The sequence below is a fragment of the Phyllobates terribilis genome, unplaced genomic scaffold (genome assembly GCF_046119375.1).
Source record: "Phyllobates terribilis strain yellow unplaced genomic scaffold, ASM4611937v1 Scaffold_3__8_contigs__length_932513732, whole genome shotgun sequence".
Lineage (NCBI taxonomy): Eukaryota > Metazoa > Chordata > Amphibia > Anura > Dendrobatidae > Phyllobates > Phyllobates terribilis.
The window spans coordinates 417,573,264-417,598,554 of record NW_027362763.1 but is presented as its reverse complement, the minus strand read 5'-3'; the positions used below and the strand labels follow the sequence as shown (position 1 = coordinate 417,598,554).

The following is a 25,291-nucleotide window of genomic DNA, read 5'->3' as shown; positions in this document are numbered from 1 at the left end:
ATAGCGCCCTACGGGCTGCATTAGAGAGGTTTGCAGACCGGGCAGCCAGCCTAACTGAATCTGCCGATGCATCTGCCAGGAATGCAGCCGCTCCCTGCACAAGAGGAAGGTCTGATAGAATTTTCTCCCTGGACACATTCCCCCTGATCTGGTCTTCCAATTGTTGAAGCCAGATCATCATAGATCTAGCAGTGCAGGTCGCTGCTACTGCCGGTTTAAGGGCCCCTGCTGACGACTCCCAGGTTTGCTTAAGGAAGGACTCCGCTTTTTTATCCAGCGGGTCTTTTAAGGCTCCTAAATCCTCAAAGGGCAGAGTGGATTTTTTTGAAGATTTTGAAATGGCCACGTCAATCTTAGGGGTTTTGTCCCATTTAGCCGCATCCTCATCCTCAATGGGGTACCTCCGCTTGGAGGATGACGGCAGCTGACCCTTCCTCTCCGGTTTCTTCCATTCCCTTTCTATCAGAGATTTAATCCGGTCATTGACCGGGAATGAGCGTCTCCTCCTTTGGTCTAAGCCCCCGAACATAACATCCTGGACTGTTCTGGGCACTTTGGTATCGGTAATACCCATAGTCCCTCTGACGGCTTTAACTAGTCTCTCAGTATTATCAACCGAAAAACAAGGTCTGCCCCCCCCATTATCATCCGAAGACTCCGATGACGATGAGGAGTGATTAGAGGAGGAAGGCAGTTCTCTCGTAAAACGGGACTCCACTGATTCCTCTGATTCTGAAGAAACTAGTTTTCGCTTCTTCTTTTTGAGTGAGGTTAAGCCTCTTAAAGACTCTGACCTCTGTCTGGATTAGATCCTTTAATTCTAAAGAAAACCTGGGGGACTCCTCTGCAATGGTTTTCTGAATACAGTCTGAGCATAGGTTTTTGGCATAGGAGGTGGGAAGACCGATTTTGCATAAAGCACACTCCCTGTTTTTATTTTTAGCACTACACTTCTTCGCCTCCTGCCCCAAGAAATAAAAGGAGAAGAAGGAGGAAAAGAGAGAGAGAGAAGAGCACATTATTCAAGGTGAGACTTTCACAAAGATCACTCACCACACTGCCGTTCAGACTAGGGTACTGGAGTCGGTGGTTGCCGTTCACATGAGGGCTCCCATCTGGCGGAGGTGGACTGACGAAGTCTTTTCTGACCAGTCTTGCCGGAACTCGTACGCCCCTCACTGCTGTGACTTTGTCGATGGGAAGATTCCCGTTCCATTTGTTTGAGCTGCTTGCGCTGCTTTGATGGCTGTGGCTGCTGCTGTACTTCCTGTGGCGGTGACAGCTGCTGCCCAGGTGACTGCGGTTCCTCATTCATCATGGCGGGGATGCAGACACCGCCATCCTGATTGCTCCCCATCCTTAAAAGCAGTAGGGCTCCACCTCCTTTAGGCTCCTCCCCTTCCGGCAGCGTGCTCATCTCTCTTTTTCCTTTTTTTTTTTTTTTTTTTTTTTTTTTTTAATTTTAGCCAGCTGGCGCGCTACCCGCAGATCCACCTGCCTCTGCGCGTGCGCAGCCCAGCGGCACCCGGCGCGCTTGCAGCGGGATGACAGCTTCCCACCCGCGCATGCGCAGACCCGGTTTCCGGCGCACTCCGTGATAGGGCGCGTCAGCACCCCGCGCGTGCGCAGCCCGGACTTCCGGCGCGCTCCGTCAGAGGGTGCGACGCGACCCCCACGTGCGCAGCCCGGAAGACCTGCCGGCCGGCGCGCTCAGTTCATCTTTGCGAGGCGCAGACCCGGCCGCAGGCCCCGGCGCACGCGGGGAGGCATCCGAAGGAAAACAGCACCTCCTCCCCACACGCAGACCCGGGCAGCAGCCAGACGGGCTGGGAACAGGGACCATCTGCTGCTTCCACGGCCTCCAGGCCGCACCGTCCATAATCCAGGTACGTGAGGTACCACCTGGTGAGGCTCCCATCAGGGACAGGAACCAAAAAACTTATGCGGAGGAGAGGTACCGCCTTTTTATTCAGTAGGTTCCTGTCCTTGGTGGGCGGATACCCGCTCTCTCAGGTGGTGCTGTCATGGGAGAAGGGGAAAAAACCTGCATTTATGATTCCAGCCATAATTTGATCTAAGCCACAAATTTTAAAGTGCAAATAAAAAGCTAATCCTGAATGAAAAATTGTCAAATCTGTATTCTTCAAGCAATCAATGACATCATAAGACATAAATTCTGCACCATAATTTTACGTTAATATGATTAGTTCACATCCAGAATTGTCACCTTTATTTACAAATAAAAAATCTTCAATTAAATAAGAGTCAAAACGGAAGTAAGAAGCGGATTTGTTACAATAGATACAGAGTAAAAAAGTCTATACAGCTCGGAAATGTCAGTATATTCAGTGGTATGAACCCATGGAGCACATCAGCTCTTTAGTACTCCTTCCAGAAAATCTCTCTCAAGCATCTCCTCAATTTTCTGTCTTGCTTTGCTGGAGAACATTTTTTGGTTCTCCAGTTTAATATCCTTGTTGGGAAAAGAATTTTGATAAAGGATCGGGCTCCCAGAGTCTCCAACACATCTGCTTGTTACTTTGCTATTGAAGACTTGACTGAGTACATTCAAAAAAGGCAGAAGCTTCTCCATGCTCCGAATGGTGGAAATTGTAAGTAGTAAGTGTCCAGGGTCCCAGTCTAATATTCTTCCTGAGCAGTCATCTTCTGGATTTTTCTAGATCAATAAATAAAATCATTAATAAAAGATCAAAGCAAATTATTTAGAATTTTTAAAAAAATGTATAGTAGTGGCCAAAAGTTTTAAGACTGACACAAATTTTGGTTTTCACCAAATCTGGTGCTTACAAGTTTTTAGATCTATTAGTCAGATATTTCTATGGTTACTGAAGCAGAATTATAAGCATTTCATAAGTTTTATACTTTTATTGACAAATGCATTGAGTGTATGTAAAGACTGAATATTTACAGTGTTGACTTATTTTTCAAGATTCTCAATTCACCCTGGCACCTGGATATCAGCTTTCAGGCCATATTCTGTCTGATGGCAACCCATTCTTGCCAAATCGGTGCTTGGGAGTTTCACGATTTCTGGGTTTTTGTTTGTCCACCTGCTTTTTGAGGACCGTCCATGGGATTGACAGAAGACTCATGTAAGTACTCACCCTTTCTTCTCTGGACAATTATTCTTCCAGATGTCCCCACAATCCTGAAGGAGGTTTCATCAAAGAAAAAAAAAAACTTACACCAATCCTCTGCAGTCCAATCCCCGTACTCCCTGCAAAATATCAGTCTGTCCTGGATGCTTTTCTTGGGGAGAAGTGGCTTCTTTGCTGCCCTTCTTTACTGCAGGCTAGCCTCCAAAACCCTTCAACTCACTGTGCGTGGAGATGCACTGACACCTGCCTGCTGCCATTCCTGAGAAAGCTCTGGGACTAGTGTTGAACCAATGCTCTTTAGAAGGGCATTGCTGGACCTTCTTGGGTACCCTGAATCCTTCTTTACAGCAACTGAATAACCTCTCGCTTTGAAGTTCTTGATGATCCAATAAATGGTTGATTTAAGGGAAATCTTACACACAGCAATTTCCTTACCTGTAAAGTCCTCTTGATGCAAAGCAATGACTGCACAATCACTTGGAAGTCACCAGAGTTAAAAGAAAATGACAATGATTTCAAGCACTAGCACTCTGGTCATATAGCAGCTGCCTTGTCCTTGTTAACACTTTATCCTGAGCTAAAAGAATATCACTGAAATTATGTAAGCAGGGCATTTTGTGGCAGGGCTGAAATTTAGTTGAAATGGGGTGTTTCAGATTAAGATAATTTTCATGGCAAATAATGATTTCAATTTTTTTTTTTACAATTCAACTGATCACTCTTCACAAGAATGTAGTTTATCCACTATAAAGACTAAAGCAGCACACTTTTTTTTATAAAGACCAAAATGTGTCAGTATCAACTTTTGGTCATGACTCTACTGTATGTCGGTATGAGGAAAAAAAAAAAAGTACAAATTACAATCTTTATTTTCAAATGAAATGTATATACATGTACACTACTGTCCAGACATTTTAGGCAGGTGTGGAGAAAAAGCTTCAAAGTAAAAATGTATTAAAAATAGTAATGTACAGTCAAGTTCACATTGCCCAAAAATATTGGGCAGAACCCCAGATGAGGCCATGGAATTTAAGGAGTCAGACAGTCACTTTGTTTCAGCAGTCTTTGCCTCCTTAAGGCAAGCACAGAAGCACAATCAACATAGGTTTTGTGCCCACATCAAGAAGGCGGTCACTGCAGATACCGTGATCAGACAAAGCACAAAGTGACTGTCTACATTATTAAAGTCAATGGCCCTGTCGGTGGCTCGCAAGAATCCATTTGCATGGCCTCACAAAAGCGCTCCGAATGAGCCACTGATGAGTGCCAAAAATGCAATAACATAGCCTTAATAGTTTGTATTTTCTTACATGATACAGTGAACAAAAGAGGAATCTAAAATCAATATTTGCTGTGAGCACAATTCACCTTCAATACAGCATTAATTATAGGCATACTTGCACCGTTTTTAAAGGAACTCACAGAGAGGATGTCCTAAAATCTTGGAGATCTTCAGAGTGTGTACCATAAGCTTGCGCAAATTCTTCTTTCTCTTCATGTAACCCTTCACAGGTTCGATGATTTTGTGCACAGGACTCTGTGAGGAGCCTTATTACTTCCAGGACTCCTTGTTTTTTTAAGTTGAAGCTAGTTCTTAAAGACATTAACTGTATGTTTGGGATCACTGTTGTGCAGCAGAATAAATTTGGTGTCCGAAGCCTCCCTGATGGTCTTGCATGATGGATAAGTATTTGCCTGTATTTCTCAGCATTGGGGACACTGTTAACCTTGACCAAATCCCCAACTCCATATGCAGAAATGCAGCCCCAAACTTGCAAGGAACCTCCACTATGCTTCACTGTTGCCTGCATATACTCATTACTGTACCCCTCTCCAGTCCTTTGGCGAACATACTGCCTTATGTTACAGCAAAATATTTCAAATTTGACTCATCAGTCCAGATCACCTGCAGATGTTGTTTTGCACCTTAGTTCCTAGGTTTTCGTGCATAGCCGAGTCTCTTGGCCTGGTTTCTATCTCAAAGGTATGGCTTTTGGCCTCAATTCTTCCACGAAGAACACTTCTGCGTAGAATTCTCCAAAATAGTAGATGGGTTTAGCTGGGTCCCACTGGTTGCTTCTGGACATCTTCCAATTTCACAAGGGAAGTAAGCATCATGTGTCTTTCATCAGCTGCACTAAGTTTCCTTGGCCAACCACTACGTTTATGTTCCTCAGTGTTGCCCATTTCTTGGTGCCTCTTCAAAAGAGTTAAAACAGCACATCTTGAAACCAAAGTGTTCTTTGAAATCTTTGCCTGGGAGGGACCTTGCTGATACAATATAACTACCTTATGTTTAGTTGCTGTGCTCAGTCTTCCGATGGTATATGTCCTGTGACATGAAACTATCTTCCACAACCTCACCTTTGTAGCAGAGTTTGGCTAGTTTTCACCTAATTTTTAAGCCTTCTGCACATCTGTTTCTGTTAATGACTGAACAGACATATGAAAATGATGATCAACATAACTTGCTTGGTATAATTGGTTACTCTTACACCTGACAATATTCCTACAAAATCCCTGGCTTTATGCAAGTGTATCTAGAAAAACTGATGTCCTTTTGAAGGCAAAGGGTGGTCACATCAAATATTGATTTAATTTAGATTTATTTTTTGTATATTCACTTTGCATTTTGGTAATTGATAAAAAGCACTAGTAAACACTTCTATTTTTTTTTAAACATCTGTACTTGCCAGCATTTTTCCCACGTCTCTGCAAAATATATATAATATAGAATGAACAGAGTCTTAATCATTAGTCATTGTGGCTAGTCGGTGTCAGTTGTGCAAATGATCCAGAACTGACTTTTGGTCTCTATTTAAGACTGAAACCAAGGTGCTAAGGAGAACAGAGCTCAATGTTATTTTCTGACTACCTTTGACACTTTTATATTTCCTAATATATTAATGTAAAGAACAATACCTTGGCCCTTTTCCTTAAGAGTTTTGCTAGTCGAACAACATATGGTTTAAATTCCCTTTGATGTGTTCCTTGCCTTCGAACTTCTAACCCAGAGTCATCTGAAGCTTCTGGAATGAATGCCCACCGATACCTAAAAACAATAATGGCAGTAAAAAATACTTTACAAAGCAGATGTTAAATGCAGGAACATAGAACCGAGCAAATAATGATAGGAGATAACTTGTAAAGATCATCAGGAACTGATCGTACCTACGAATAGTAGCCTAACATTACCTTACCGTCTGGTGTATATCAATTCTAGAACATATGACAATACCATGCATGAAGATGAATATGTCGAGGGTGGAATACTTCTCTATATAATACTGGGGTTGTAAAAAGTAGATATAATGCAAAAGTATTTTACTACACAATGCCAAGAATAGGAACAACTTACATCTGAAACTGGGGCAGATTATCAGAGGGTAAGGCCAGGGCTAAATCAAGAAATTTACAGGCTGACAGATACAGGTTCAACCACCGCTGGCTGTTATACGATGTGGAGAATCCATTCCCACCAGTGTAGGTGGTCTCCAAACCAGCTACAGAAGGTCCAGAAGTCCTGAGGAAGGTGGATGAAAAATATATAGGTGAAATAAGTAACTGTAGAACAATAGTAATCAGAAAATGAAATGAGAATTTCCCAACAAAGCACATTTATCTTTAGTTATCCATTCTCCTAACCTTGACCTAGAGACAGAGTTTACAATTTGGTAGAAGTCCTCTGCACATGAGCTGACAATGCCTTAGGAATAGGTCATTTACATGGTAGGTAAGGTATCGGAGTAAGTCGCTCTATTCGGGTGGAGGCAGTGTGATCAGTTGGGACATTTTTGGGAAAATATATTTGCTTGTAGGTTGAAAGTTTTCAGTATGAGGGTATGTGCACACAGCATCATTGTTAGGAGGATTTCACCTGGAACTCGTCTGCAAAGTGTTCAATAAACGTTAAAAATAACGACCATATGCACAGAAATGTCAAAATGACTCGCTGTACTTATGTTCATTCTATTTTCACCAATGTAAATATAGATACAGATGTATATGTGTAGATAAAAAATGCATGTAACAGTTTACATATTTTACTATTTTTTAATGTTCTAGATAATGAGGCAAGATATAATTTGTGGGAACTCAGATTTTAAGACTAAGGCTGCATGGTGATTTGTGGCCATACGACATGAGAAATTAATGTTGCGCTGCTACATCTCAACATGTCAGTAGCCAGACATCGAAAAATGCTAGAGATTATCTGTATATCCATAGTTTAAATGAAGGTTGAAGAATGTAAGACGCATCGAGAAAAATCCTGAAAGAGGGGTGGACACGAAAAGTCTAGTACCCAAGTCCCGGGGAATAGTGTGATAGACAGGAAGTTGTCATTGGTGGAAGAAATGTGGCACAGAGCGAGATTGTAGGTTTTAGCAAGGATAATTCATTTGTATATATGCGCACCACTGGAAGGGCGACATGAGAGTGTTGGAGAGGAAGAGGAGGGTGGAAGAGAAGAGGAGTCGTGCACAGTTAGGGATAAATCAGAGAGGTGCTAGTCTGGCCATCCAGCTTTAAATGTACTAGGGTTTGGGTAATTTCCTGTATTAAGAAGGGATGTATAGAGAAAAAGTCTGCTACTCTCTGAAGGCAGAGCCCTACCTGGTGATATCTTCGTCTGCTGTAAGTTCCTGCTCCATTAGCAGAAATACTTGTACCTGGTAAGACACAGAAATAACATCATTATGTGAAATCTCACTTGATAGCTACTTAGCAATTTGTATAATGCATGAAGAAGCCAATAGGGAAGTCCATAAGAGATCAGCACGAAGCACTCACCAGCTCCGTGATCATGGTCGGCCACAATGAGGTGAGGTGTTGGGGGGACATTCTTAGGAGCAGCACTCGGAAAAACAGGAACACCTGGGAATGCAGAGTGGGCACTTGTGGCAACCGCAGGCTCTCTACTAACCTTTCTGAAAAGCAGAGACACAACACAGGTTCACGTAAGAGAAAATGCTTGATGTTTCAAGGACCATAAATATAAGCACGTGATTGTGTTACCCTATCTCCCATAGACTTGTATAGAAGAGGAAGTTAGGTCATTGAAAAAGGATCTTTGCATTTCATTTCAGTTCCCTGTTCTGAATTATAAAGACTTATGATGCTCAATGGATGAGATTGCTGCCTCACCTTGTATATCAGGTAGGAATTTCTGGTACTGGTCAATCTCACTACTGAAGATAGCAAAGGCCAGTCTCTTCAAGAGCATCGCCCTCTGCTCCAGCTCGGCATCACGGTTAGTGAAGAGACTGAGAGAACTGCTCTGAGCGACAGCTACTCGAGCTGGGAAAGAAAGACGACATGAGCATTACACTAATAAATCTCACACAGACAATGCAATTCACAATGTGCGGGCAAATTAGAGGTTACAGGTGAATTGAACATTTTAGGTCCTGACAGCTGCTGGCAGCTCTCCTGACTTTCCAATACACAAAACCTCTTGGTTAGCCCCAAGGGAGCAGGCAAGTCGAGAGCTCCCCATGTACATTGGATGGCTGGTCAATCTGCCACAATCGGAGAGTTTAACTGACTTATCAAATGAGTATGAGGGTTTCGAAAGTAAAAAAAGTTAAAAAAAGAAAACTTACTCATTAGGTCACGGAATGTGGTTTTGTCATGTGTCATCAGATGGTCCGTGATGGCCCTCCAGCTGTAGGACAAGGGAAAATAAATAGATCATTCTTGTAGGTCAGGATTAACTGGCTGGAGTAGTCTAGAAAGGATTACCGAACAGGACTATAAATAACCAACTAAAATACAGAGAAATGCAAAATGGAGGATTGCAAAATGGTCTAATAATAAGTAATTGTGTATGTATAAAGATCTCCTTAAAGATAAATAAAACAGTTCTCATATATGAGATATACACACACACACACACACGATTGCCACAAGCACATTGTCAGGAGGAGAGCTGGGTCTTACTGACTAACACAGGAGCCATCCATCTGGAAGAAGTTGTGATCCATGAAGAGATCAAACGCCTCCTTCTTCCATGTGCGTCTGGTGTACTGGTAACCACTGAGACTGCTCAGCAGCTGCACACAGGCTCGATAACTGGGGGCATTATGAGCACTGCAAAGGAAAAACCACAGCTTCAACCACAGCATTACCAAACATGATCTTACATGGTTACATGGAAAACCAAGGGCTAGACTTTAGCAGATATTTATACATTGAAATTAAGAGTGGAAATACATGGTGGCTCAGTGGTTAGCACAGCAGCATTGCAGCGCTGGGGTCCTGGGTTCAAATCCCACCAAGGACAACATCTGCAAGGAGTTTGTATGTTCTCCCAGTGTTTGCGTGGGTTTCCTCTCACACTCCATAGACCTACTAATAGGGAATCTAGATTGTGAACCCCAAAAGGTACAGTGCCGATGAAGTCTGTAAAGCGCTGTGGAATTAATGGCGCTGTATAAGTGAGTAATATAAATAAATACACCACTTAAGTACCTTCACAACAGGTGGGAGAAGTGAAAAAAATAAAATATTGATCTGAAGTCAGAAGTATGTTATTGAAATTATTATTATGCTCAAGTGTAGAAATGATCTCCCATCTTCTTCTTGAATTGGCTTCAGTGGACATTAATAATTATTACATAACTGATGCAATTGTTAATATTTTTATTGCGTTAAAAAATGGAAAATAAAGCCTTAAACAAGTAAAAACAAAAGACTAACGTTACCTGTGGTTCCGTAAATAGGGCACTACGTAATGCATTATATTGACGAGTAAGGGGATAACCTTCTCCTTTTCATCGCTGTAGAACACCATATCGAGTAAATGAGCAAGAACCTGGGAAACATACATAGTCAAAGAATAAACCCATGTTATATACGGGATACTGTAATAACGAGACTTAAAGGTAACCTCTTACCTCGGCTAGTAAAGTGAGGGCATGTACACTGTACACCGATGGGGTGAAGTGTGATATCTCTATAGCCGGAGACAGCATATCTAAAGAAGAGGAGCATAGTAAAAAGCCTGTCCTTACACAGTGCATTAATAATCCTTCTAATATGCCCCATGAAAACGCAATATTATTACATATTACTTTTTAGTATGACCACACACTACACTTACAATATATTATGCTTTCAAGACAATATATATATATTTTTTTAAGCTAAATGCATGTAGTTTGGGTTAAAAATCCAATTTTATAATTGAGTTTCATTAAAACTATTGTTCCTTTTGGCTTTTACAGGCTCTTTGTTTCCGGACACATTCAGCTTTTCATGTGGTCTGTGGTCATAAATCAGCTAAGAGGTCAGAAACAGATAAAATAGTTACAAACGCCTTAGAATGAGCTCATTTCTTGTGGAGGTAGAGATTTTATGCACTTAAGAAAAAAAAATCCCTGAAAGTGGCCAATCTCTTTAAGGTGATCCAATGAAAGCCCTATAAAGTGGTTGTCCAAGCACTACACAGCTCCACTCAAATATCCCCTATGTGAATTTCTGCTTGTTATTTTTGTTGGTGACACATCCCCATCTCCAAATTCCCAAATTATTATGGAACCCTAATGTGTATTACAGCACATCATTTCTTCTCTCACTAAGACTTCAGGTCACCTTTAAGGAAAACCGTACCTTCCACATCAGATTCCAGAGTCGGCCCATCTACAGCTATCTTAGGAGAAGGTTTCACTTCAAGGTTTCTTCTTAACCAGGTTGTTTGCTCCAAGGATGATCCAGCGACAGCGCCAATGGCATCTACAATTTTATGAGTAACATCCTAAAGGAAAATGAGGAAGGGCACCAGGGTACTGATGTGCTAGCAGAAATAGTAATAAAGCTACTATTACAATTCCGAGTGAACTGTCACGCTGCACATTTCACATCAACACAGCTGTTAAAGGGAACCTGTTACTAGGTTTTTGCTACCCCATCTGAGAGCTGTATCACTTACTGGGCTGCCTGCTGCAGTTTTGATAAAATCACAGCTTTATCTGCTGTATATCTACCAGAACACTGAGTTCTGTAAAACCCCTCCAACACCACCGATGGGCAGCCTTCTTCTGTGTACCCTGTGCATAGGCAGAAAGCTGCCAATCAGTGGTGGGGGCGGGGCTATACATAGCTCATGACAATGGAGGACTACATGGCAGCAGGTTTACTAGTCCTCTAGTGATAATCTCATATTTTATGCAAATTAAGACTATCATGGTGATGTAAAAATGTTGAAGGTTTGAGGTGTTGCCACATTTCTTGATGGTCTACAGTAGAAGATTGGGGTAATCTTCTACCACTTTAGATTAAAACAAGTAGGGATTCATACCCAGTATATTAGTGGAATTGAACCAAAAAATAAACGGCATTATATACCATGCTGTGCTGCACTGATTTACTACGCTCTTCATGATTACAGATAAATCTGGCCAAACAAGGATTACATTGTGTATGTACTTTATAGTGCACAGATAGAGCAGCACATAGAAATGCAGGAGACCGACATGTGGGACAATTTTATTTTTTTTCAGCATGTGATCCACAAATTCTTATATTGCTCCTTGTGTGGGCAGAATCATTCCGTAACCTGCTAGCATACCGGTCTAGCTCAGTCTCTCCTGCTCAGCACTGATCACACAGATCAGAGAAAGAACTACAGAGCCACATAGTTGTCTCAGTGATTACTTTATGATGAATTAAGGGACTGAAAGACCTTAGGGTACAAGTTAGCAGTCACTCTAGACTTGCGCGCTGTCAGGATCCTCTGGTGACGGAAGCAGGCGGTCATGTGACCGCAAGTATGGGATTTGCATAATTCCAGACACATTCCGACTAGACGCGTCTAGCCTTGCTCAATTAATTTGCATTGAGCGAGGCCGCACAAGTCTAGTCGGCACATGACCACATGTATGCAAATTTCATACTTGCAGCCACACATCCGCCACTTGCACCAGAGAATCTTCACAGCACACGTGATGTGCGGATTCACAAGTTTGCTTTCACATAGTGTGACTGCAAACTTGTATGCTATGGCCGGACAACCCCTTTAAGGAAGCCGTCTGGTAGGTCTAGCACTGTTGACCTTAATGAATGCAGACTCTAAAAAGCAACTAATTTTTAGTAAGATGCTATCCTGTTAAAAAGTGTTACTTGTAGTGACAAAAATATGTTACTTTGTACCTATCACAATCTGCAGAAATCTCTCAGCATCCCAGTTCTACAAATCAGAGGGAGGCGCCTCCAGAAGAAGCTGACGGCGAAACACGCGTCGGGGTGAGGGGACGTTGAACACTTCCAGCACTTTAGTGATCTCTGCCTTTTCCCAGGTATTTGACTAATTTCCAAAATAATTTTTTACACAGCACAGGTCAGACAAGGTCATAGAGGTGTATGGTGGATTCCAACACCTGATTCATTAATCTAATTTATCTGAGGAGTGATTTTACCTATCCTTTCTCCATCTTAACTGGTACCTGTTGTAGACCTAGGGTGTGTTATTAGTTATTTAGCATTCAGACACCTGGTGAGAGAGCGATATAGATGCTTATTATTATAACCTATTAAGATCGCATGTTGTTCTATGTATACATTTACCTATTATTATGTGTTCAGTGTCCCCTGTTTACAGCATTCTGCCTTTTTAATCTTTATATTTTAAGTGTATACTAAGAAAAAAAATTTTTTATATTAATGGATCGCTTCTGTGCTCAGATGTATTTATTCTGGGGTTTTGTTGAGACAGTTTGGAAGGAAGTGCCATTGTTTGAATTTTGACGGAGAACATTTTTTGGATTAATGCTAGTTCACAATCTGCAGAAATCTCAGATCTACAATTCAGAGGGAGGTGTCGGGGAATCGGGCAGGTAGGAGGCCGTTCATAGGGCTTTCACTTGGTGAGCACAGAATACTTCCGAGGCCACTGAACCCAGGTTCTGCAATTTATTTGCTCATCTCAGATAAAATTATAATGACCTATATCTAGCCATTTCTTAATTATAATTCCAGCTTTTTTCTTCAGAATATCATCTAGCTTTCCTTTAAGTCAATTATTTTCTGACTTGGGAAGGAGAAAAATTATAAAATAACTCATCTATTTTTCCCTACAAATTAAGATTCAGAAAGTTTCAGACTATTTAACCTGTTCTCTATTACCTGAAGATCCCTCTGGTCTTTCTTGTTCTCTAATGTGGGGTTTTTCATAATAAATTCATTCAAAACCCTAAAAAAAAAAAAAAAAAAAAAAGTCAATAATAAGTACTGATTCATATAAACATCAAAAAGTCGTGTTGTCTAGTAGTGATATCTTTTTTCCAAAATACTACCCTGTTGCTCTCTACTTCCAGATGACTTCCCATCACAGGACATGTGGACGCCTGCAGCTCATCATTGACCGTAGTGAGTCAGCACTGTGACCAGTGATTGACTGCAGTGGTCACATGTACCTGTCATGGGACTTCATTGCTGCAGTCAGAAGTAGAGAGCGGCAGGGGACCAGTAAGCGTTGTAATTACAGCATTGATAAAAAAAAAAAATATATAGCAGTAACTGCCTTAACCGATTTCCAGCATTTGAGAATTTTGGGAAAGCTACAGGTCTGGACCATTGAACCAGTGCACTGTCCTATAGACCTAGTACAACTAGTTTTAATTTGTCTATATCTGTTCCAACCTTCAACAATGTGCTACATTAGGAAATGATGAAAAAGCATAGTCCGTTTTCAATGGTATTTTTTATGGTTATCTCAACTTTGGAACAAAGAAGGGGTCACATAGTAATGAATGTAATAAATGTATTACCCAAGTATCAAGAATTGTCCGGGAGCTGGAAGGTTCAGTTGGATGGACTCTTTCAACAGGGCAAGAAAAGAAGCCCAGCTATCCACAAGATTAGACACAGGAACTCTGAAAGAACACCAATAAAATATTGAAACATACACTTTAGAGAAGCAGCTAAAATCCATGTGTTCTACAAGGCTATGCACAAACCCTAACATGGCAGTAATGATTCCCAACTGATATAACACAACAGAATTAGCTACGGCTTAAGCTTCATTTACACTCAAAGATTATCGAGAACGACAGTTCTTAAAAGGGGTTTCCCATGAACAAAGTACATTTTAATCAATAGATGTTGGAATAATAATAATTTCCACAATTGGATGTGTTAATAAAATGTTCCTGTGCTGAGATAATCTTATAAATGTGCCCCTGCTGTGTACTGTGTAATGGCTGTGTCTGACCGTACAGGAACATGGTCTGATCATACCACATCTCCTGGGCAGGGGAGGGGGGCGAGCAAAAGAGTATACAGACATTACAGAATGGGGATCACAGCTGATTCTTTCTTTGAGGTAAAACATTGTTTTTAAACATGCAGGAAAATGTTTTAACTCAAAGTAAGAATCATCTGTGATCCTGTACTGTCCTGTCTGTATACTCTTTTGCTTCCTCCCCTGCCCAGGAGATGTGGTATGATCAGACCATGTTCCTGCACGGTCAGACACAGCCATTACACAGAACTAACAAAATAAGGCTGCATTCTGAAACACTATAGTATGCAAACATTGATTATGTGAAATTGGACCTGAATTACTGCCGTAGAAAATAAGTAAAAAATGAAGGTACTTAGCACATAAATTGGCCAATGCATGTGAGCCCAACAGCCAGTGGCAAGGCGTAACCCTTTGTTTGGAACCTGACCTAACATGATACCGCTCCCAGGCTAAAAGCCTACAATTATATGGGCAGGTAGGACCAAGCTCCATTTAAACTCGCCTTAGGCTGATGGGAGGAGTGCTCAGTCAGAAGGAGTATATTACAAATTTTGATATTTACAGCCATTACACAGTACACAGCAGGGGCACATTTATAAGATTATCTCAACACAGGAACATTTTTTAACACATCCAATTGTGGAACTTATTATTATTATCCCAAGATCTAAAGTTTAAAATATACTTTCTTCGTAGGACATCCCCTTTAAGAATGCTCATTTAATAGTAATCTTTCAGTGTATACAGGCTGACAATCACATGGTAAACAAGCAAAATGATCTTTTGTGCAAAGCAAAAAATCAACAGTCTTGGTGGTGCATTATCCAGTGTAATCAGAACTCGCATTGCTGAAAACAATGGCAGCCTATGTGCACTGAATGATCTACTACAAATCACTCAATGCGCATCACTTATGGTGGTCGGCCTGTGTAAACGAGCTATTAAATGACCGATCAGTAAATGTTTAGTCCGTGTAAACGGACCCTAAAGCCCCCGTCTCACATAGCGAGATAGCTAGCGAGATCGCTGCTGTGTCACGGTTTTGGTGACGCAACAGCGACCTCACCAGCGATGTCGCTATGTGTGACACTTTGCAGCGATCAGGCCCCTGCTGTCAGGTCGGTGATCGCTGCGAAGTGTCCTGGACCATTTTTTGGTCGTTGCCCTCCCGCTGGTCAGCACACATCGCTGTGTGTGACCAGCGGGAGCAGTGATCAGGCTGGTAACCATGGTAAACATCGGGTTACTAGGGGCACGCGCGCACCTAGTAACCCGTTGTTTATCATGGTTACGAGCCTGCTAAAGTGAGCGGTAACCTCCCGCTCACCGTAGCAGAGTGGTAACCATGATAAACAACGGGTTACTAGGAGCGCGTGTGCCCCTAGTAACCCGATGTTTACCATGGTTACCAGCCTGCTCCTGCTTCAGCAGGCTCATAACCAGGACATCGTGGAAAGATTCTTTCCACGATGTCGCTGCTCCCCTGATCGTTGGTGAGCCTGACTGTTTGACAGCTCACCAGCGACCACATAGCGACGCAGCAACGATCCCTGACAGTCATATCGTTGTCAGGATCGTTGCAGCGTCGCTAAGTGTGATGGGGCCTTTAGACTAGTACTGCATGTCTTACCTAGGATTCCAAGCATGATAACTATTAGGCACTGGCAGTCTATGAAATACCCAGCACCAAACAATACAATAACACTTAATCTTACCTCTGTATATAAGCATAGAAGAACTGTAACATGCAGACCTCAAGGGAAAGATGTTTCTGAAAAGAGAAATGCAGTGAAAATGGATTAGTACTTTTTTTGCTGCAAATTTATTTGAATAAATATATGATCACAAAATAAGCCATAGCTTACATCAAGTTTTTCTTGGAGATTTTTAAACATGATTGATTATTTTCTTTTTGTTATTTTTTTACATCAATACAAACAAAAAAAATCTTTAAAAGGGAACCGGTCACGTGAAATAATGCTATTAACCTGCAGATATGGGGTTCATCTACAGGTCAATAGCGTTCTGAACCTGCCCAGCGACCGCACTTAGAACCCCCTGCCGGAAAGAAATTAACTTTATTCTCCCCGGCAGCATTCAGTTTCAGTCATGGGGGTGGCGCTGGAGCGGGTCCAGTCACTGCTCTGTGTATAGAGATCGGCGGCTGTAACCGCACCCCCAATCCTGTCACCAGCAAAAACACTATTAACCTGCAGATATGGGCTTAATCTGCAGGTTAATTGCGTTACTAACTTGCCCGGCGCCTGCACGCACCCGAACGCTGCAGGGAAAAAATTTACTTTATTCTCCCCGGTAGCGTTAAGTTTCAGTCATGGGGACAGCGTTGGCGCAGGTTCAGTCGCCGCTCAGTGCATAGAGAGCGGCAGCTGTAACTGCACCCCCGGATTTGACTGACAGTGGGTCCCAATATAGAGCGATTCTGTCAGTCAGGGCTGGGGTCACAGTTACAGCCGCTGCTCTGTATTCTCAGAGCGGTGACTGAACCCGTGCCAACGTAACTGAAACCGAATGCTGCCAGGGAGAATACAGTTCATTTTCTCCCCACGTGCAGGAGCTGGGCAGGTTAGTAATGCCCATATCTGCAGGTTAATAGCGTTTCTTCACGTGACAAGTTCACTTTAAATGTTGTCATTTTCACATTGCCCACTGAGCCGAATATTAGACTAATATTTCCTGTTCTGTACAGGCCACTTCTAAGTAGAGAACAACGGATCTACCACACACTATAGGTGATGGTTACAGCTCACCTCCTCCACAATGGACTAGTACACAAGTCACAGAGAATAGATGGACTTTTGGTGTGTGGGAGAGTTTTCCATCTAACTGCTGCAAAGATCGAACAGATTTCCCAGAGGCAACATTATTTTTATCTATACATGATTACGGGGTGCGATGACTGCCCCATCACCTTGTACAGAAAAAATGAAGTAGAAATAATAATAAGTTTTAAACTTGGTACTGCCACTTTGAAGGATTTTTACATCTGACCCCCACTAATCAGAGCATGTTCGCAATGTCTTAGCTTGTATACAGCAGTCACTACACGGGACCATGATCATCATGAATATAGACTCTTACATCGGAGTCCACTGACTTCTCATTATTAATGTTTGACATACTATTTGGTTTAGAATCACCTCCATTCATGGAAGCATTGTAATAAGGTATATTAATGTTTTCATGTATAAATAGTGAGTTCTTAACATTACGTATACCTACAGTATCTACTATAAATTTAGACTATTGCAAGTTACATACGCCTTCTTGGCTAAAAATACTCAAAAATACTAAGTATTTTTACCCTTCTGTAAAAAAATGTAGCGCATCCCTTGATCGCAAGTATGTAAACCGTGTCTTCTTAAGCTGGCAAAAGAGCTGAATCCTGAGAGTGTACCTATTGCACACTTTCAGAATTCAGCAATCTGCAGTCATATGGAGTGACTGCATGGAATCCGGAAAACCCCTTTAAACTGCTTGTGACACTGATGAACATTCAAATTCACAAATGAAAGGGAAGCTGTCAGGTGATACATGCTGCCCAAACCACAGGCATTATGTATCATCCACTAGCTGTACAATCACAGCAATATGTTTGACACTAAAAAGCTGTGACATTTAAAAAAACCAAAACACACTTTTAAATAGCCAGTGACTAGTCGTATAGGCGGGTCCCTAGCGGCTTTCCCTGCCCGCTTACAGTGACTGACAAGTCTCTGCCTATGTGAGCATATAGCAGCAGCAATGTCCTTGCCTGTAAAGACCTTTTGATGCAAAGCAATGATGGCCACTCATGTTTCCATAGAGGTAACCATAGTTAATAGAAGAAGACAATAAATTTCAAGCACCAGCCCCCTTTTAAAACAACCAGTCTTCTCTTATAACTCAATCAAGCATCACAGTTATATCAGCTGTCTTGTCCTCATTGGCACTTTAACACTTAATCTTGAGCTAACGAAAAGGTCACTGAAAAGAAGAGGTCATTTAGTGGCATGGATGAAAAATCTGTGGAAATTTTGTTTTTGTGATTAAATTCCTTTTTTAGCAAGACGTGACAGTGCTATTTTTTGCAATTCACCCAATCAGCTTTCATATCAAATCAACATTTAATGCAAATTGCCACAATAAAAACTCAAGCAGCAGACTTTGTGATAACCAAAATTTGTATCAGTTTGAAAACTTTTGCCCATGACTGTTGGTATAATCTGTAGGTGTCACAATACCTTTATCCATGTAGTGTATATTCTCAAAAAACCCATTTAATAATAAAAACCACACTAGCTGTAATAGTATACACAGATCAAGAAAGTGTCACCTTGTCCTTGGCTATTGCGGGGGGCTGCTTTAACACTTCCTTCACTGTCTGAATCACAGTCTCTGTCCTCATCACACTGATTGACCGAACCAACTCTACAAGGAGAAGTTGCTCTTCACTTGCTAATGGAATCACCTAAGCAAAATTTAAATATTAAAAACGCATAAATGTACATTCTGGGAATGTAAGAAACACGAAATATAGAGGATTATAAAAGAAATGCAATTAAAATGGTGGGGTTTCTCCACTACCATCAAACAGATTACAATTCTCATGAACAGTTAAGGATGGTTATGGCATCTCAACTTTTTCTAGGCAGCAATTTTTAACAAAAAACAATACCTGGAGCTTAAAGCAGCATGACCCAATGGAATATAAAAGATATTGTAATAAATTTAAAGGGAACCAGTCTCCAGAAAAAAAAAACACTATTAACCTGCAGATATGGGGTTAATCTGCAGGTTAATAGCGTTACTAACCTGCCCGACGCCTGCACTTAGCCGAAAGCTCTGGGGAGAAAATTAACTTTATTCCCCCTGGCAGTGTTCAAGTTTCAGTCACGGGCCGGCACTTGTTCAGTCACCGCTCTGAGTAGAGAGCGGCAGATGTAACTACACCCCCGACCCTGACTGACACCGGCTGTAAGTCAGGTCCGGGGGGCACGGCTACAGCTGCCGCTCTCTATACACACAGCAGTGACTGACTAAACCCGCTCCGGCACCACCCCCATATTGAAACCAGAACGCTGCAGGGGGAATAAAGTTCATTTGCTCCCTGCAGCTTTCGGCTAAGTGCAGGCGCCGTGCAGGTTAGTAACACTATTAACTTTCAAATTTAACCCCATATCTGCAGGTTAATAGCATTTTTTTCTAGTGACAGGTTCCCTTTAACCATGTAGTCAGATTTTCTTGAAATGCTGGAAAATGATAACTTACTTTTGTACGTGCAGAGTTCTTGTTTTGTCTTCTTTCATTCCACACAAAGGCAATGGCGGCCATAAAATGAACTCCATGATTCATGGAAATAGGACCTAACAGCTCCAAGATCTGCTGTCTTAAATTCTGTTGATCCAAAAATCATGATTAAAATTCTAAAAAGCGTGTAATAAAAAAAAAACAAAACAAAACACAAACTTTAAGCAACCAGCATGTGTTTGACATAGGGAAATTAGACACCGAGCCTCTGATGACAGGACATTTAATATAAAATCTAATATATCAGTAGCACCAAGAATTTTTTTTCCGACTAATTTATCCGTCCTCTATTACCTTTGTCGAGCCAAGGTTGATGGTAGTGACCGAGGCGGCTGCTGCTGCACAGTTCTTCTCAGAGGAGTCGGCTTGGTGCAGAATACTCCATAGCAGGGTAACTGATGAGATGATTAAATGGAGTATAGAAAGGATCCCACTGCGAGCTTCAAGCAAATGTTTCTGATCTACGTTGACCATGAGCTGCAACATGAAAAGTCAACACAAGAAAAGTTCACAGAAAACATGACTAATAATTATAGATGATGAGTAAGATGCGTCTCTTTAACTAGTCTTAATTCAAAGTATACTGTTAGAGACTACAAACAAATCCTGCAGTCATGATCCCCTTTTTCTTTTCTCTTTCTTCCCTCACACACAGTTCTGCATAAAAACGGCATGCAAAAGCAAATATTCTTGACATAATAGCAATACTGTACTTCAGATCTACTACAGGCATTAAAGGGAATCAGACAGCAGGTTTTTGCTATGTAATGTGAGAGCAGCATAATATAGTAGAAGAGACCCTGATTACAGTGATGTGTCACTTACTAGACTGTGTTTTGCTGCTTCAGTACAAATCAGTGTGTTATTATCAAGAGATTATCACTACAGGACAACTGACCCTGTGCCTCGTAGTCAAACCGCAACTCCAGCACCGATCAGCAGCTTTTTGCCACTTTACACTGTGCATAGAAAACAGCTAATCAGTGGTGTGGGCGAGGTTACAACATTATGAGCTCTGCTAAATCTGCAACAGAGAAAATTGTAATTCTACAATTCAACACCCAGTAAACTAAGTGATACATCACTAGAATCAGGGTCTCTGTCCCTACTCCATGCGGTCAGATTAGATAGCAAATACCTGCTGACAGATTCCCAATAAAAGGGAGTTTGTCACCAAAGAGACACAGAGAAAGTAAAAAAAAAAAGGGTCTATTAGATGCCAATGGCACGATCAGTCAAGCTGCATGACATGATTGTGAGTTGTGACTTCTTTCAACATAGTGCTGTCAAGCTGATCATTTGGTGTTTGTCAGCCAGTCAGACATGCAGACACTTTCATTTACAAAGAAATTAATATCCACTGACTTAAAACCTCATACCCATTAAAGTCAGATGAACCTGCCGATGATTTAATGTCAATGGAGGCCTCCCCAATTCTCTCCTGGCAGGCGATCTTGGGGGAAGTTAGTGGAAGGCAGGTTGAATTCAATGCCCAGTCCTTTTGTTCTAGCACTTGAAAAGCCGCTGCCAGAGGCTGTCAGATGAATGAGTGCTCAGCCATCAATTATCATTGGTGTATGGGAACCTTTAGCGCAGGGGTGGGCAATTCATTTTCCCAAGGGACCACATGAGATACTGTGACTGTTGTGGAGGGGCAAACCAACCGGCCAACCTAATTCTGCTTATTATTATTGTTTTTTATTATTTTTTTATCACTTAATATTGAGCAAAATGAAGGTTGTTTATTAGTTATTACTGCCAATACATGTTACAATAGGGCTATTGTAACATGTAATCTTATCTGTAGCGGCTAATTAAAACCATATAATATACTGCTTTTTATAAAGCCTATATAAAAGCAGCAAATCATTGTGCTCCTGTTATTCAGCCCTTGTATTTTGATCAACAGCTCACAATACAATAGCATACCCCCACAGTACAATGTCCACACATATATGATCACTCAACCCCTCAAACAGTATGATATCCCCACACAGTCCTCTACACAGTAGGGTGTCTCTACAAAGCCTCACTACACAGTATTAGGTCCTCACAGCCCCCTTACATAGTATTATGTCCCCACACAGCCCCGATGCAGAAAGATGTTCCCACACAGCTCCCTTACACAGTATTATGTCCCCATACAAACCCCATGCAGAAAGAAGTCCCCAAAGAGCCACTTTACACAATATGTCAACCTCCACCCCTCCCTCCCACAGAATGATGTAAAAAAATAAAACTACTCACCTCACCCATTCCCCTGTAGCTCTGGTCTGTGCGGTGAACTGAGGCTCTGCTGGCATGATGTAGTGACGTCATCGCACCTCCTGCTCTCTTAGATGCAAAGGTTCAATGATGGAACAGGAAGCTGATAACTCTCTGTTCCATCGCCATATTCACTAGTGTCTACATCCCAAGGATGCAGGTTTAGTGAAGGCGAGATGCCAGGGAGAGGGCGGTTGTGTGGTGAGGGACACCATCACATAAAATCCTTTGGCTGTCCTGGATCATGGACCGCAACAGAAGAGCCAAAGGGCCGCATTTGCTTTAAACAGAGGATCTGATAGATGTGCTTTCTAAAACTGTCAGATTTCCTATAGACTCCACCAATCTTTTTTATTTACATCGGTATACCAAATGAACGCTAAATGTACAGAATATATCAAGAAATTCTTGACAAGTCAATTTACCTGGTGATACTGAGCAGAGGGATCAAGCAGGCAGTAGTGAATAATTGTTGTAATGCCTTCTAGCAGAGTCAGTATTATATCGGGTGGAATGAATGATGCCATCCATAGAGGCCTAGAAAGATCACAAAGTTAAACCCTTGAAGCTTTCAGTAACATGACTATTAGGCTGGCATCTTTTGCACACCTACCTGTTGTCGGACAATCCCATTTCATACTTGTATTGCTGTATTAAGTTATCAAGGTTCCTGCAAAGCTGTAATGTGACTGACACCACTACTCTCTGTAACACCTTTCCCGTGTATGGCAAAGTGGATGTGATGAGCCCAATCCACTGAGGGTGCATCTTACATGTATAGTGCTGGTGTAACGCCCTGATCACAGCACAGAGGAACATTCCCTGGCATGTGATCGGCTGCGAGTGCATATATTGTAAGGAGGTCATTGGCTGCTGAGGGTTTATGTGTTCCAGATCAGTTATTACAAAATCAAAGCCGGCCTCGTTGTCTTCAGGAACAGTCAACACCCGATGTTCTAAGACGATAAGACCTTGAAGGACCTTTAATAATTGGGACTGTAGTGTACTGCCATTGTCAAGCTCGTCTTCAGAAAAATTTATCAGACTGTCCTCAGAAAAGCCTTCTTCAATGGCCATTATGTTCTTGTCTGCCATGCGCTCGCTGTGCCACTTCTGAGCGCTGAAAATGGAAGAGAGCAGGCAGTGTAGGATCACTTTCTGCACCTTGCATTTAGACAACATGTCGGAGATAAAACTAGCAAAGCCCTTGGCGGAGCTCTCGATGACCTTTGCTAACTCAGTAAACAGCAGGGTCAAGATTTCGACGCTCATCATCTGCATGTTGCGGTTGCCCATGAGATCTTGCTGTGAAACTTTCACATGTGTAGGGTAATGGCTTCTCATGAAATACAAACATAACGAAATTAGAATCTCTATATACATGGAGCTTCGGAAATTGTGATTGGAGTCAAGGGGAATATTGCTGTAAAAGTCTTTCCCCATCACAGAAATCCGATGCCTTGCTAAAAGGTTCTGCAGCAAGGATAGCTGAGGAGTGTACGCATTGTTCACGCTGGTGGTGGATATAGCGTTCACAAACACCGTTGGGCAGGTTTTTAATATGGCTTTTATAGCAGATAATGCATATAATGTCCTCGAGGAGTCATATAACTGGAGGTACAGGAGCACATGCTGGTAAAGAGGGTGGATGTTGAAATGAGGGGATTTACGGATACCAGGAGATCCCACATCACTTTCAATTTCAGAGATTTCACCTTCTCCACAACTGTACCAGTTCTCCAAATCTAATCCGTCACTGAAAAAAACATTTGTCTGCTTCAACTTCTCATTTTGTGCTTTTTTCTTGTCCTCGTCTTTCCTTCTGGCCATTTTTACCTTTGGTTTTGTTCCTGTTACTTTATTGCCCCCTTCCTTACCATTTTGGTCCCTTTCTGCTGCTTTCCCTTTAAAATTAAACTGGATGCTACTGTGACTCCTTTTCCTATGATGTCCCCCCATCATGTTGGAATTAAACTCCACAGGTAACTGCTGAGCCATAATGGAAGGAGAGGATAGGTTTCTGGTTATAGCACTTGCCAAGCTTTCAATGCCCCCTTCTGCAGACACGGACAAAAAAGTAGATGGGTCTCTGGCGGAGAAGTTATCTCCATTCTCTTGAGGAGCTTCTTCCTCTTTCCCAGGAGATTCCTGTACTACAGCGCTGCATGGATTTATCCCGTCAGTTGTCACTAACTGATCCGCATCGGAGAAATTTGTTTCAGGATCTTCACCAACACTTCTAAGAACATTGCAAATCAAGTCCGTGATAACCTGCTGAACGATCTCCTCCACGCAGTCCTCCCTAGAGCTATCCTGAGCAGTCAAACTCTCAGCATCCACTTCGTCCCCCACTGAAGACTGCGAACAACCAGAATCTGAGCTCTGCAGGATTTCTATCTGCTGGTCTGGAAGCTCAAAGTCTGATATTCCCATTGGTATGGTCTCACTGCTTGTACTCAGGAGGGAAAGCCGGTCACTCAAAGGGTTCACCGTCAGGCTGAAGTTCTCCATCTCGTCCATTAGAACCTGCTTAGACGTCATCCCAGAACATAGACGTGAGCTTGAAAAGGCTGCAACAGAATATATTTTAGCTTAGTATTACAATATGAGCACAAATAATAACAACGATTATTATTGGGACTCAAAGAGGACCTGTCACCAGATCAAAAGTGATCAGCTTTTGTTCTTATTTTTTTCCCGCTGCTTTCTTGAGTATTTTTTTTTTTTTAAATCTGCCATATGGTTCCAGGGATATAGACCTTTTTATTTAGTGTAAAACAGTTATAGTCTGTACTAAGAGGGCGTGGCAAGTGAGTAAATATGCAGAGCAGTCTAAAACACGCCCCCAGAGAATCCGGCGAGCCACGCCCCTCGGTACAGACCATAAAAACTACCACCAAATAAAAAAGGCCCACATCTAGAACAGTATGGTGGACCCCTTTAATCTAGCAAACTGATACAATATCACGAGGGGATTATTGCAGATGCCAGTAGATAAGCTGACCGCAGCTCTAATACAGATCATGCCTAGCACGGTATATTCACCATCATTATTGTTAGACGCTTTGTCGAAGACTTTCCTGTTTTCTTCCAAGTGTCGAGTAGATTTACTCCAGTGTCTCTCGGCCTGGACTCGTTGCACTGATACACGTTGAGTTTTAGGATGAAGGAGCAGGAGAAGAAGAGGTTCAAGGACTCTAGCGATGTCATGTCTCTGCAGTACCTGATGCAGCCAGGCCTGACCCACAGAAGACGTGCAGCCATCTAAGCTATTCAGGCTGTCCAGCATAATAAACAAGGACCTGTAGATGACAAGCAGTAATCAGTAGTGCACCACAAGCAGGGCGGGAGAGCGACA

At 42.0% G+C, this 25,291-nt stretch overlaps 1 protein-coding gene across 7 annotated transcripts in view; it reads right to left on the bottom strand.

The window, feature by feature from the left end:
- Window positions 1-2,187: 2,187 nt before the first annotated feature.
- Window positions 2,188-25,291, bottom strand: part of DOP1A (DOP1 leucine zipper like protein A) — a 79,737-nt gene continuing 56,633 nt past the window's right edge. For all 7 annotated transcript variants that reach the window (XM_073675623.1, XM_073675625.1, XM_073675627.1 and 4 more), the window contains 20 exons: window positions 24,979-25,235; window positions 22,547-24,503; window positions 22,359-22,470; window positions 19,963-20,145; window positions 19,630-19,755; window positions 18,695-18,829; window positions 16,077-16,132; window positions 13,886-13,990; window positions 13,242-13,308; window positions 10,731-10,875; window positions 10,016-10,095; window positions 9,824-9,933; window positions 9,060-9,209; window positions 8,723-8,784; window positions 8,265-8,417; window positions 7,911-8,047; window positions 7,734-7,789; window positions 6,478-6,642; window positions 6,042-6,171; window positions 2,188-2,677 (listed from right to left, as the gene is read on the bottom strand). In XM_073675623.1, coding sequence (XP_073531724.1) covers window positions 2,372-2,677; window positions 6,042-6,171; window positions 6,478-6,642; window positions 7,734-7,789; window positions 7,911-8,047; window positions 8,265-8,417; window positions 8,723-8,784; window positions 9,060-9,209; window positions 9,824-9,933; window positions 10,016-10,095; window positions 10,731-10,875; window positions 13,242-13,308; window positions 13,886-13,990; window positions 16,077-16,132; window positions 18,695-18,829; window positions 19,630-19,755; window positions 19,963-20,145; window positions 22,359-22,470; window positions 22,547-24,503; window positions 24,979-25,235 — 4,492 coding nt within the window. In that variant the 3' untranslated portion in view covers window positions 2,188-2,371. The remainder of the gene's footprint in view (window positions 2,678-6,041; window positions 6,172-6,477; window positions 6,643-7,733; window positions 7,790-7,910; window positions 8,048-8,264; window positions 8,418-8,722; window positions 8,785-9,059; window positions 9,210-9,823; window positions 9,934-10,015; window positions 10,096-10,730; window positions 10,876-13,241; window positions 13,309-13,885; window positions 13,991-16,076; window positions 16,133-18,694; window positions 18,830-19,629; window positions 19,756-19,962; window positions 20,146-22,358; window positions 22,471-22,546; window positions 24,504-24,978; window positions 25,236-25,291) is intronic.